At 41.9% G+C, this 14,981-nt stretch overlaps 1 protein-coding gene across 1 annotated transcript in view; it reads left to right on the top strand.

The window, feature by feature from the left end:
- Window positions 1-14,317, top strand: part of LOC117873188 (carnitinyl-CoA dehydratase-like) — a 36,798-nt gene extending 22,481 nt beyond the window's left edge. Inside the window, exons 5-6 of the mRNA XM_034762283.1 lie at window positions 3,995-4,144; window positions 13,637-14,317. Coding sequence (XP_034618174.1) covers window positions 3,995-4,144; window positions 13,637-13,857 — 371 coding nt within the window. The 3' untranslated portion in view covers window positions 13,858-14,317. The remainder of the gene's footprint in view (window positions 1-3,994; window positions 4,145-13,636) is intronic.
- Window positions 14,318-14,981: the final 664 nt, after the last annotated feature.

Consider the following 14,981-nt stretch of genomic DNA (forward strand, 5'->3'; position numbering starts at 1 on the left):
AACTTCTTATTACAATCAAGAAGGGGGAATATGGCAAGATATTTGTTCTAGAAAGTTCCTCTGAGTTGTGGGGGTATGGCAGGGAGGGAATGCAAAGCTTCAGCCCTTAACAGCTGCAGTGACTCTACTGGTCTCACTTACTTGAATTCTGGTTGACTCATGCACAACTTGTGCTAAAATTCTTGCAGATAGCAGATGTGCTGCAACTGGATTTTCACAGCCCTAATAGTTTTGTCTGAAGTAGCAGTGGATTTCACTGTTGACATTTTAGTATATTCAACAGGCAGGCCTATTTGTAAAGCAAGTTGTTGAACAAGGTTCATGCAAACTACTGTTTGTAATAGCATGGTTTACCCTAATACTTTGACCCTTGCTGTGAGAGAAAAAGCAGTGCTAAGAATGTCTGGGGAATGCAACACACTTGCACCATGCTTCTTTAGCATCTGCTGCAGTATTATGCTTATTGTAGTTTGGCCCATTTTAAATACTTGAGAACACAGTGCTTCATGTGGTGCTTTGCTTTTTTTTTTTTTTTTTTTTAAAGTGAGTGGGTGGTGTGTCTTTGGAGAGAAGACACCACTCTTAAAATCTGCTTTATGTGCCGCTGTTGTCATATAATCTATACTTTGATCCTGACCACTTATCCACATGGTAGCTGTAAAGATCTGGGAACAAATTTCCCTTTTAGTTCATTTCAGATCATGACTGATTTTTATTAAACCAGTTTAGAGCATCTCCATGAAGAAATATGGTGGTGATGTCTGAGCTAAATGTGAATATTTAAAAACCTTTCATAGAAATAAATTCATATGGCTACATCCTGTTACATCTTGAATCTGTTAGGGGAGAGCACCCGGTTATAGAGGAAGAATAGACTTATGGTTAGGGCACTGGTGTGGGATTCGGAGAACCGGCGTTCAATTCTTAACTCTGCCACAGACTTCCTGTGTGACCTCAGACACACTACTTAATCTTCCTGTGTCTCAGTTCCCCATCTGTAAAATAGAGATAACAATACTTCTCTACTTCACACGGGTGTTGTGAAGATAATTTCATTAATGTTTGTGAGACTCAGGAAGTGTCTACGCTTGAAATGCTACAGTGGCACAGCTGCAGCACTTCAGTGTAGACACTACCTATGCTGATGGGAGGGGTTCTCCTGTCGTCATAGTTAATCCACCTCCCCGAGAGGCGGTAGCTAGGCTGACAGAAGAATTCTTCTGTTGACCCAGTGCTGTGTAGACCGGGGGTAAGGTTGGCTTAACTATGCCGCTCAGGGATGTGGATTTTTCACGAGTGAAGGAGCTGGGTCAATCTAACTTTTTAGTGTAGACCAGGCCTCAGTTACAATGGTGATGGAAGGGCCATATAAGAACATGAATAGCGTTCCAATTCTAACAATATATATAATTACCCTCCTAATCAAGCTGCATTTGGGAGTTTTGGAGTGGCGGGTGGCTTTCTGTTTGTAACTATCCAGAGTACAGTAAAAGCTGAGTTATCTGGCACTTTACCAACCGGAAAGCTCTATAAACCAGCATTTCTGATATTCATTGAAAGTCCAGTTTATAGTTTGGTTGGTGCAGGGCCGGCAGGCTCCCTAACTGGCTCTGCATGGCTCCCTGGAAGCAGCAACATGTCCCTGCTGCTCCTAGGCGGAGGACTGGCCACAGGGGCTCTGTGCACTGCCCCTGCCTCGAGCGCTGGTGCCTCAGCTCCCGTTGGCCGGGAATCATAGCCAGTAGGGGCTATGGGGGGCGACGCCTGCGGGTGGAGGTAGCGTGCAGAGCTGCCTAGTCGTGCCTCCGCCTAGGAGCAGCAGGGACATGTCGCCGCTTGCGGGGAGCTGCTCGAGGGGAGCACCGCCTGGATCCGGCATCCCAAAACTCCTCTTTGTGCCCCAACTCCCTGCCCGGAGCCCCCTCCCGCACCCAAACTCCCTCCCAGAGCCTATACCCTGCACCCCATCCTGTGCCCCAAACCCCAGCCCCCTCCCAGACCCAAATTCCCTCCCTCTTAGTGAACCGGAATTTTTGACTTACCGGCACCCCCCCATTCCCCCAACATGCTGGATAACAAAGCTTTTACTGTATCTAGTTCTAGGTTTCTGTATATTGGGGCAAAGTGTATAATTATTTATGGTGCAATCCATGAAAGTACTTAGGTGCCTAAGTCCTGTTTTTAGGCACCACTGTGATTCTTAAAACTCCTGCTTGCCCCCTAACCCAGTAGGTGCAAAAATTGACTTGGCACCTAATTTTTTGCATGTGCACTGCAGCCTTGCTCTTGGCATCTGAACGCTCACCTCCTGCCTAAGCCCAAGAGCAATTCACAAACCAGGGAAGATAGGTGTTCGGCTGCCTAAGTCACATCTGGGGGCTTGATCCAGTAGCAATGCTCAGAGGCTGCCTACTGGATTGGGCCCCTCGGGAGTTCACAAAAAACAGCAGGAGGGTGGGAAGGCCCTCCCTTACAACCTTTAGCCTAAGGGTTAGGCTATTCACCCAGGATGTAGAAGATCCCTGGTTCAAATACCACCTCCTCCTGAGGGGAAGAAAAGATTTGAACAGGGATTGACACCTTTCAGGTGAGTGCACTAGGCTATAGAGTCATTCCAATGCTTTTGCTGACCCAATTAATATTTAATTAAAGTAGAACAAGGTCAGTAGGCGAGTGAAGGAACCCCCACCTCAGAATATTCTACATCTAGGGGGAGGAGGAACTTGAACTGGGGATTTCACATATCCAGGGTGAATACTCTATCCACTAGGCTAAAGGTTATAATGGAGGTAATGCCCCCCGATGTTTTATTTTGGGTCCTGCACAGCACTTAGGCATTCAAACACCTATCTTCCTATGGTTCATGGATTGCAAGCAGAGTTAGGAACCCAATGCAGCCCAGACTTAGGCGCTTTTCTCTGTGAGAGGGCTTAGCACACCCTGCTCTGGTCAGCATGTTGCATTGGCTAGCTTAAGCGGCTCCTTGCCTAGCTGGCTTGGTGGATCTCAGTCTTAGGTACCTGTCTCTCCCTATTCATTGTATAGAGAACTTAGGCACCTAAATCAGCTTTATAAATAGTAGTGTGGGTCCTGTGTTTTTTCCTAAAAGTTAGGGATTATGAAGTTCAATGTGATAACACCTAAATCCCTTTGTAGATCTGGGCCTTAGTCACACAGCTTCTGTATAAAAGCAAATCTTTCAACGCTGGTCTTTGGGAATTGGTCCTGACAACATCAGCACATTTCTAATAAACATGTAAACAACATTAAATCACTTCTTTAAGTGCAGATCTGTTCGGAAAAGTGACTTGTAAAAGTAAATCTGCTCCCTGTGCTTAGTCACATTTGTTCTGTGACAAATATTACTTTTGACCTCTGAGATCCCTGCAGAGTCAACACAGCAAAACAGAATGAGCTGGATTTTTGTACTCCTTGTGCATCAATCGAACTGTTTACTAAATTATGGTCCAATCAGGACTTAAATTAGAGGCCCATCCAGTAACAACTGTGCAAACTCACGAAAGGCACTGGGTTTACACAGGTGCCACTGAGGGCATAATTTGGTCTATAAAAGCATATTTATTAGTGATGAAGCTAGAGTAGGAAAGAGCCTAGCTTGATTCTCAGAGACTAGGCAGTTTGCAGAGCTGACATATAGGAAAAAAACCCAAACCTTTTTACTTGTAAAGTGAGCACATTTGATACAGAAATCGTCAAGGAAAAAACATGGAAGCCAGGAGTGCTGTTTTTAGAGTCACTTTTCAGGGTAGATCAAATTGCACTTACAGTTTTAGATAACTGTCTTTCAAAGTTGTGAAATTAAAGGGAGAATCCTGCAAACCTTTACTAATGAAATACTCTTTTGTGTTACATTAATTAAATGCAAATAAGCGGTCTAGAATACTCGAGTAAAGTCATGCAGGATTAGGCCAAAAAATTGTTTTAAAATATAAACGTGGGTTTTCTTTTAATCCTGTGGTTTTTGTCTTCACAGGTGTTCCATTGATTGATGGTGGCACTGTACGGCTACCTCAACTGATTGGTCTCTCACGAGCCTTAGATCTCATTCTAACTGGTCGTCCTGTTGGTGCCCAAGAAGCATATGAGTTTGGGCTAGCCAATCGAATAGTCCCCAATGGCCAAGGTTAGTGGTTAATGAACAGTGTAGGAAATGGTTCGAAATGTGAATCGTTTGATAGTGTTATTATCTGTCTGTCTGTCTTTGTGAAGACTAGTTAACACAAAAATAATCATGATTTTTGTAATAAACAGAATTGGTTACAGGGGTGTGCACAAGAGTGGGCAAGCAGGGGCATGGCCCCCCACCCCAAATTTTCCATGTGTCCCTGCAGCCTGGGGAGGGAAGAAGTAGCGGATGCTGGCTGAGCTCCTCCTCCTCCCCTCACCAGTACAGCTGCTGCTTTTTCTTCCTTGCTGCTGGAGTCCCAGGTGTTGCCTCTGCCTCCATCCCCTGACTCACCTCAGCAGGTGATCTGCAAACCAGGTGGCAGTGCTGGGATTCCAGCAGCAGGGAAGGAGAAGCAGCAGCTGTAGGGGTGGGAGGAGGAGGAGGAGCTCAGCCAGCAGTCCTGTTGCTTCCTCCCTCCCAAGGCTGCAGGGACACAGAGAGTGCTGCTGCCTCCTCGCCAGAGGTCCTGGGAAATCTGAGAGAGAGAGAGAGTGTGTGTGTGTGTGTGACATGAGCCTTTCACTTGTATGTGTTTAATGTGCCTCTCCAAAAGCAGTCAAATTTAAAGTCCTGCACATGCCCCTGGGTTGGTTATGATTAAAATTAAAAGGTCCTTATGTCAGGGACCATGTTTTAATATATATTTGTACAGTGCCTGGAACAATGGGGCCCTGCTCCCTAAGCAGGGGCCTTGTGGTGCTATCATGATACAAATAATAAATTAAAATATACATCTGGCACAGGATTGACACACTGCAGAGAGGACATCCGACATCCATCACATTTGCTTTTACTGCTACACTGCTATTAAGTTATTATTCATGTTTAAAGTAGATCTTAAAGCAGGCTGCTAACAATAATACATCATCCAATTATCCATTCCCTTTATTGTAAATGTTTTGTAACATCACACAGCTGAAACTAGAACATTAGTTGATGGGCTGCCATCATATTTTATTAATTTATTTTGTTTTAAATGGAGGGAAACAAAACTTTCCAAATGTTGCTGTATGGTTTAAAAAAATGAAATGGGCTTCCTTATATTTTGGGCAAGGGAAATGAATAGAAGTTTTTCTAATGGAAGTCAGACGTAGCACTTGCTTTTACACTAAAAAAAGCATATGTTCCAGTTTCTCTGCTTGTGAATCAGTCTTGTCCTGCCACTGTACAGTTCCTTGAAGGTTTTTTTTATTTCCTTTCTAACTAATTAGGTACTCCATCTCTCCAAAGCCTAGAGACAAAGATATGGTGAAGAACTAAAATTACTTGAGGCAAGAATCTAGTTTAGAAAGATTTCCTTTACAAGTTAAATGTTATGTTTCCACTCAAAAGAAAGGTGCTGCTGTGCAGTCATAAAAAGCTAGCCAAAAACCCTGGTAACCTTTGCAGTCAACTGTGGTGTTTTTGATCCATGCTAACATGGATCACAGCTCTGGCCCAAGAGAAGCAATGCTTTCCGACTCTGTTAAGCTAGAATCCAAAGAACTCAAACAGCAGCTCACTCAGGGCCCAAATCTGCAAGCGCTTATTCACATGAGTAGTCTTTCCTTGGGCAACTGATCCCACTGATTTAAATGAGAGTAGCGGTGAGTGATCAAGGGTTTTCAGGATCTTGCCTTTATTCCCTCCACTCCCTTAATTCATTATTCTCAAATATTTCTCATACTGTAGTATCGTTTTATACTTGTCTCGCCAGTAAAGATGAGCTTAGTTGCATTGCGTAAATATTATGTAATGTTCAGATGTTACTGTCTAAGGGTTTGATCCTGCAAATGCTTACTACTAAGTATAATGCTTATTGAAATCAGGTGGGCCACTCATGGAAATAAGCACTATACCTAATAGTAAGTATATCCAGGATCAGGCCTTAAGGGCTCACCAGATTTTGAGTTCACTCAGCATCTTGCAGGGCTGAAATCTTAATAGACAAAATACATATATACAGAAAAGGGTGGTGGGAGGAGGCATACAACCCAAGACTTCTTCTTCCAGTTCTAGCGTTCCCTTTTCTTAATCCTTGTAGGTTTTATTTTTTTAACCTTTACTTATTTGCAGAGCCGGCTCCAGGCACCAGCTCAGCAAGCAGGTGCTTGGGGCGGCCAAGGGGAAGGGGCAGCACGTCGGGCTCTTTGGCGGCGGATGCCTTGGTCCCTCTTGGAGGGAAGGACCTGCCCCCAAAGAAGAAAGTGGCAAGGTGGAGCTACCGCTGAATTGCTGCCGATCGCTGCTTTTTTTATTTTTCCTGCCACTTGGGGTGGCAAAAACCCTGGAGCCGGCCATGCTTATCTGCCTTTATTTTTTAACTCATGCCAATTTGCATTTTTGTTTACTTGTTTCTAACAGTTTACTGGGTTTTTGTATGTTTGTCTGACTTTTTGTTTTATATTATAACCCTTGGTTAGTTTCTTTATTAGGGCCATGCCCTGGTGTCTGGCCAGAGAACACTTAGTGCAGTTCAAGAAAGTGTGTGTGCAAGTGGCTTTAAGCAACCTTGCAGTTGCTTGATCTTGGGGCAGCTTTTTTCCAGTGGAGTGCCAGGCACAAGGTAGAGCAGCCCGAAGACCACTCTAATTTGTATCTTAGGCCATTAGGATTTAGCCCAAAGGGGCCATTACGTCAGCCAGATATTGTTGGGGTGCAAGGACACTCCAGCTACACCCACTTTCACCATACTCCACAAGGAGGGAGTGGCATAGGTGCTACTGTGGTAGTTCCCCAACACTTAGGGATCCCTTGAGCTGGGAGTATCCTCATGTGATCCAGTAAACTTGTTTTAAGGCAATTTTGAACTGGGGGAGTTGAACTAAAGTATTTCCATACCCTGGGAGAACTGGGCCTTTGTTTTTAAGCTAGTCCTATTTTCTGGGTTTTTTTTGTTTTGTTTTTTGTTTAATGTATGTAACTCTTTCCTATTTTCCTATTTAATACTTTCAGAATGCCTACCATTTCCAACCCTTGAAAGCGCTGTCCTCTCTCCTTTGATACTGAGAGCTAGTGAGAACATAGCAATTTAGCTGCCTGGCTCCTCCCATACTGCTTACATGGAACGGTCTGTGGACGCCAGGACTAGATCCTTTCAGAGTCATGTAGCATGGTCGTGGACTTGTCTACACTGCAGGCTTAGCTTGAGGTGTCTGCACTGGAGTTAACTCCTCTCGCGTCGTGTTAGCCTAGTGGAGAAAGCGCATTCACACTGCAAAATGACTCTTGAGCTCCGCACAGTGCTTGTATCAGCAGCACAAATGGACTGCATACCCACTGTGCTACTGGCTCGAGTGGCAGCAGAATCTGGGCTTCATCCCGTTGCACTGATGGGCCAGCTAGCTCATGTTTAAAGTGCCATTTAATTCAAGCTAAAGACTTTTGGGGGTCAGTGGAGTCTGTTGGGTAACACTCAAGTTATAGCTCTAGTTAACAGTGCAGTGAAAACAAGCCCTGTGTTACAAGTGTGCTTTCTGTCATTTTAAAAACGTTAAGCTCTCCATAACCGACAGCTGCTGCTATTTATCGATTTTATTCAATTTAGGAAGTATAACCTGGATTTTTTTTGTTAATTTAGAGAGAGTTGAAAACATGGAAATAGATTTTAAGAGGTTTCCTCCCAATAACGGGTGTATTCTGTAAAAAACAAAAAACGTTTCTTCTGTTAACCTCTGTCCAGTATAGGGAACTACCCCCGTAAGGTAAATGTAGAAAACCTTTTTAAGCAGTCTCTAACATTTCCTGTAGAAGGAAAAAGGAAGACGCTCTACTGAGTTACCTCATTTTGAATTGGCCTGGAAATTGGTTTAATGCACAGTAGCAGCTGCTTCTCTTCAACTTAAACTGATATGACTGCTGCTTACTGTAGCCTGTTCTCCTGACTAGTTAGCAAAATGATTACAACATGTACTTTTAAATCTAAATGGGCTTTGGGAATGACTTTTTTTTTTTTTTTTTTTAAAGCTTGTGTGTCTGAGAGTTTTTGAAAGGAAATTAGCCATGAGTCAATTAGCTAGGACAAAAAGGTACAAACGTGTGTGAGTGTGTGAGAAAAGTAGGTTATTTTGATCATGGAGTGTGAAAGGAAGGAGAGGAGGTCAGTAAAACACAGGAGGTTATTCAAACCTCCTGAAGCTGCCGCCGTTTTTCAAGTCCAAAAAGTGACTAACGTCTCCATAGACTTGCTGTCGTACTGTGTGCATTCTGATATCCTGATTCCTTTTTCAAACATGAGTGTTTTGGTTGGCGCTGGATGATGCACCTTAGAAATGAATGTGAATGAAACCAATTTTTATTTACTGAATGTGTTGTAAGCAAATGAGAATTCTGTAAAGTGTGTTTTACCCTGGCAGTTAGCATTAACCTGTTGATTACAGAGCTAGATGTAAAGCAAAGAAAACCTCGTGGTAGGACGTTCTAGTGTCATGAAAGACCTTGGGCCTGATCCTCAGCTACAACTGAGATGTGCTTGGCTGAGCTGAAGAAGAGGTACACAAACTGCCTTTACACTTCCTGTATCTTAGAGCAATTCTTCCCTGATCTGCTTCCCTGGAACAGAATAAAGCAGCCTAGAGTCTGCTCTAACATCTCTCACCTGCCTGGGGCCCCAGAAGACTGATATGCTAGCAGAAGATCACTGGGAAGTTGGCTATGCCCTTGGGATAGAGGTAGAGAGGGAAAATGTAGGGACCAACCTGTATGGCTTAGTGCTACTTCAGGCTATCACAATACTACAATAAAATGTCTTTGAATAGGTTTATGGTTTTGTTGCTCGCTGAAGGTGCATTGGAGTGATAGAGCACATCAGAGTGTTTCTAAGGCTACGTCTACACTAGAAACTTCAAAGCGCTGCTGCGGGAGTGCTCCCACGGCAGCGCTTTGAAGTGTGAGTGTGGTCACGTGTGAGCGCTGGGAGAGAGCTCTCCCAGCGCTCCTGGTAATCCACCTCCACGAGAGGAATAGTTCTGAGCGCTGGGAGCATGGCTCCCGGTGCTTGGAGCCTGTCCACACTAGCGCTTTAAAGCGCTCAAACTTGCTGCACTCAGGGGGGTGATTTTTCACCTTAGTAACACTCCGGCACCCCTTTCTCTTGCCTCTTCTATATTGAAAAGATTTTCCAGTCTCATCTTGCAATATTTGTTAGCAGTTCTAGCAGCCATTCTCGCTCCTTAATTTTTTGCTTATTTATTCTTTTCAGCATTGAAAAGGTTTCCATTTTATGTTTCATATAAATTTTCCCAATAAAACTTAGTATTTAAAATACACTGTGTTAAATGTCTTCGCATACTTAGAAAGTTAATTTATTTCAGTAGCACAACCATTCATTACCCTAACATTGTTAGCTAGTTTTGTGGGTGCCTATGACTTTTTTTTTTAAAGTGGGGTGAGGCCGATAGCTCACAGCCATATTTCTATTATATTGCAACCTAGTTTGTTAATGTCGGGTCTCACATTTTCATCCATTAAAAGAAACAGTATTCAGAAACAATATGGGAGGTCAATTAAGAGTCCTACAAATCAGTGTGTGCTCAAAGTATGCTTGGGATAATTCTGTCTTATTGTAAATAGCCTAAAACTCCACATATGTAGCGGTGATATACATATGATTAATTGCAGAACCAATAATACATGTCACCTGGTTGTATACTTGATCATGCACTTTTGACCAGCTCATGCTCTCTGCCCTCTAATCCATCTCACTTAGACACATCCTGACATTCCAGATCTCTGAACAGCTTCACAGGTGCCATTTTAAAGAATAAATAAACCTGACATAAAAATGTTTCTTCCTTCCTCCCAAATAGAGAAGTTTCCCCTTTAAAAATTACTTGCTATTGATCCAGGACAGGCAGTACTTGATCCTGCTCCAGTGACAGGCTTAAGCTTTGATATCTTGAAGCCCTGCCTAACTTTACACCATTAGAAAGGGGAGAATCCCAGTTTCCAATGGGACCTAGCACTTGCTTCTAGGCTTGGGAGGTTGCAAGATATCAGACCTTAAACTTATACCTAAAATGTTAACAGAAAAGCTATTTAGATGCATTTTAGAGGTTTTTAGGGCCCTTTTGAGACTAGTGCCTTCGGACTGGTAACTAAGGCATCTAGCTTCACAGGCTGTAGGATAATAACAGTAGTGGAGGGTCTGGGGTGTGTCTAGCCTAATGGTTAGTCAGACGCTTGGAAATGGATCCAGGCTTGGAGCTGGGATCAGAGTCAGGAGTCAAGCCAGGGTCAGTGTCTGGGGTGGATGTAGGAGTAGAGACCTGAAGCAAGGGAGGAAAACAGGAACTGGGAGCAGACAGGGGCTTAGGATGAAGAGGTCAGGCACCAGGAACAGGCTGGGAGTCATGGCTCAGGTTTCAGACAAGTAGGCAGGGTCCATAGTAGCAGCCAGCCAGGGATTCACCTAGTTGCTCAGACAACTTCCCATGATTCTGTCTAGCTTAAATAGTGCAACCCAGCCAATCGGTGCGGCTTGGTGTCTCGCACAGTCAGGAGCTTTGTGGGCACAGCCCATTGTGAGCTAACGTTCCAGAAGCCCCCTTCTCCAGGGGTTTGGGTGAGCTGCCAGGTAGCAACCATGGCCTGAGTTCTGTCTGGTGACCTACAGGCCCAGGTTCAAGGCCCATAATTCCTCACTAGTAATTCCTGTAAAAATGGTGGTGATAGTTATGAACATAGGGGCGTAGAGCAAGGAGGTGTGGGTCTGTAAAAAGGGCAATAAAGATAGTCTTGCATTCTCTGCAGCTGTGGTGTGCTGGATGTCTAATCTCTACCAGCTGTCATAGAGGGATCAAATAAAGAGAGATAACTCTAAAATATGTTGTAGCTGATTTTCTGTAGTGTGTGTATATGTAGGATAGAAGAGATGTAGCTATTAGTAATTCATAAGAGAATGTTGATAAATCTCTTACTCATAATGGAATGGCAGAGAGGGGACTATGTTGTTTCTGGACTATGAATAAACTGTAAGAGATGTAGCTATTAGCAATCATTTGGAGTGACCTGTATAGCTCACAAGCAATTTGAGAAAACATTGTGATCCCAAACTCATGCTGATTAAAACCTTTGTGCCACACCACACCATCATTTATCCTCTCTACATTAAACACAAAACAAAAAAGACAACCCAATGCTGAGATTGCCGTTAGAATCCTGGGGGACTCTTAAGCGCTCCTTACTCTCACAAGTTACAGTAGGCCCCTGAGGATTCAGATCCCGGGTCTCTGAGTCCCAGACACGAAGCAGCTCCCATGACTGTCTCTGAGCAAAGGGTAAATATGATCCTTGGAGCAGGACTCTACCCCCCAACAAAACTTTCACCCTTCTTCCAGATTCCTTTCAATTAGGTATAGGTGAGCCTCCCATTCCTATCCCTGTCATAGCCAAGGAGGCAAGCTTATGCTCCCTGAAGACACTGGAGGAGAGGGGAAGTATTGGCTGTAAACTATCCTGACTCACCTTCTTACCCAGAAGATATCAACACTTAAAGTGGGAGTTAGGACACCACTCCTTTTAATAGATCCCATCTGGAGGGACTGTGTGCCATGAAACATTCCCCTAAACCTGCTGAAGTCAACTCTTGCTGGGTAAACTGCAGCATGTTCTGGGTTTGTAACAATATTTAAAAGCATGCAAAGTCGTCCTCCCCCCCCCCCAGCTTTTGTGTTTCTTTACTAGTTTCAGATAGTTTTATAAGCTCCAAGAGTGCAATATCTGGCAGAAATGATAGCTCTTATGGATGGAACATTTGAAACAGAGCTTTTCTGTTACACTATCCATTGTTGCATTTGTTAGGGTTTAAAGCTCTACTGACCATACAGAAGAGCTTTCTGTTGCCTTCTGGCTTCTATTAAAAATGAAGTTAATTCACAAACAAAAACTGGAGTTAAGGCTGTAAATAAATATTCATGAAATCAAGTACTCAGAACACAAGTTATAGCTAACATTTTAAAGTGAGAAAAATTAGTAATTTAAGCCTCTGCCCCATATCTCTTCCAGTCTCAACCTATAGCCTAGAAGCCTTTTATATCCATCTACCATATCTCCCTATATATGCTCAATAGGGGCTACAAGTCACCTACCAAATATGGTCCACAGGCAATCTTCTAGTTCACCTTCCTATTATGAGCTATAAACACTGTCATTTAGTTTCTTCTGCTCAGCGGGCCTGCTGTTGAGATTGGGTGAAAATTCACTGAAGTTTCACCCACTTAAGCAGCAGAGAGCTTGGGAGAAATTCAGCCCTTTCCCTCAGCATCTTACATCTTATTCATAGTCCAGAAACAGCATAATCTCCTCTCTGCTAATCCATTATGAGTAGGAGACCTATCAAAGTTTGCTATATGAACTGGAAACCCAACTGTACCTTCAATATTCATGCAGCCCATATATGTCACAGCCTCTACCAGACAGATATAGACATGTTAAAGAGACACCATTGCCTTAAAAATGTCATGTTGTCTTAAATGTTTCATACTTCCAGGTAAGACCTCTAGATTACTTGAACTGAGAGAGGCTAAATCACTTTTCAAATTTGTTTACTAAGGACATTTCACAGCACTGTGTAGTGGGTTTCAGGGGTTTTCCCATATATAGTCAATTACTTAATTTCCCCTATTTGCCTGCATCTTGCATATACAAACAAGGGAGAGAAAAACATTTTTGAAATAGGAAAATGTTACTGTAAACCAACAAGTATTGGCCGAAGGGGTCGGGGCAAATGTAGTATCAAACTACTTTTAACTCTTCTTAAATTGGCTAGATTCCAGGGTAAAGCTGTGGCTTTAAAAATATTTGAATTGCTGACTCATAAATTTAAACAGTAATCAATAGGATATAAGTATATTTCTGTTATGGAGATGGTGGACATGAAAATTGGAACAGAGTTGTGATTGTTCGAGGAACCTTTACTATGAATTTCTTCACTTTCAGATGTTTGTTTTTATAACGATAGTGGTATAGTAATGTTGTTACTGAATTAGGTATTTATATACAACCATTTCTCTCACAAAGATTTGGATCTGATAAATCTGCATTACATATTTTTAGAAAATATTTCTAGGTAAAGAAAGTAGTGTGTATGTGTGTCCGTGTGTGTGTGTGTGTGTGTGTGTGTGTAATAAGATGTTACTATTTTTTAAATGCCTCTGCTAGACTACTTGCATTAAAGAAACTGCATTCATCAAATGAGAGGAAAAAAGTTGGGCATACATAGCAAATATTGGTTTTAGTCTGCTTCCATCTTTGAACTAAGTTTACACTAAACTACTCTTCCCCAGTTCATAAGTAGACCTTGCAAGCCAATATTAAATTTACTGTGCATGTTTTGCCTTTTTAATATCCTGTTTTCAAATGCATCATGTTATAAACAGCCCATATCACATACCTGTTATTTCTTATATCTGCAAGTTGTGTACGATTTTTTTAAGTACTATTAAAATATTTTTATGTTTCTATTTGTAGCCCTTCAGTGTGCCATTGAGCTTGCTAAACAAATCTCTGCCTTTCCTCAACAATGCATGCGAGGAGACCGAAGTTCTGCTTATTACAGTGTCTTTGATGCCGCCTCATTCACAGAAGCCCTGCAATTTGAGTTTGACACCGGTGTGCAAGTGATTTCCAAAGAGTCTGTCCCTGGTGCTAAAAAGTTCAGCTTAGGGGTGGGACGTGGAGGAAAGTTATAAAAGTCAAATATTTTCTGCGTGTAGAAAAGGTTTACTAATAATTAAAACAGTAGAAGTCTACTGAATTTACAAAAATAATGGAAGTCCTGAAAAAATTATTATATAAATTCAAAATTTATAATTTACTCTAGGGTACATAATCTTGATGTATGGGAAGTTGTATACATAATTGTGTTAGCAAGGGTTATGTACATACCCTGTGTTAATATATTTTATATCTACAAATCATTGTCATAATGAAAAATTTCAATTTTTATTGTACTTTTGTTCTGCAGTCCTGAAGTAAAGCTAATTCTTTTACATTTTTTTTATTTGAGTATTTTAGCCATTAGTCTTTATTAAAAGAAAAAGGAATTGCTTCCCATAACCAGTGTATAGCACTACTAAAAATGCATGGCAGTAACATAATTTATGTAAACAAAGCCGATTGATTTGCCAAATGAAGACAACCAAAAACCAACTACTTATTTTTAGGCACAGCTTTATTTACTTACAACCTAAACACTAGAGCTGCCAGAAGAAATTAACTACTATAGTTAATTCTTATTTTCAAAACTCCATATCTTGAAACACAATTCTCTGGTAGCAGATCTGTTCATGGAACTATTTACAGTATATTAGCGACAAAGAAAACCTACACCTGCTCAGTTCTCATACAGCCTGGATCTTGGCTTATGGGCAATAATTTAAAAGAAGTTAACAAAAATTAAACCATTTTACTGCTAACTTTCCAGTATGGATGTCTTTCAGAAACAGTTATGCACGAGCTTTTCATTTCACCACCAGATGTCCTCCAGGAGTAGGAAAATATGATGACCTGAAAGATATTCTGAAGCCTGAGTCTACAACATTTTTGAAGATATGACAGTGAAAGGAAAGTTTGAGTGAAAGCAAATGTTACCACAGAATTTTGGATGGTGTGTGTGTTGTGGAGGCTTTCTGGCAGGTGAAAAATTCTTTCAGTAGCACGAACGTATTTATTTAACTCTTACAGTGTTTGTCATAGTCTGCAACAGATTACATACATGCCTTTCCTTTTGCCTTCACCCAGAGAATTAGGTATTGCTCTCTATTCTTTATCCTTTTTAGAAATGTGCAATTTTTCAAACATGTTTGTTTGAAAT

The sequence above is a fragment of the Trachemys scripta genome, chromosome 2, assembly GCF_013100865.1.
Source record: "Trachemys scripta elegans isolate TJP31775 chromosome 2, CAS_Tse_1.0, whole genome shotgun sequence".
Classification (NCBI taxonomy): domain Eukaryota; kingdom Metazoa; phylum Chordata; order Testudines; family Emydidae; genus Trachemys; species Trachemys scripta.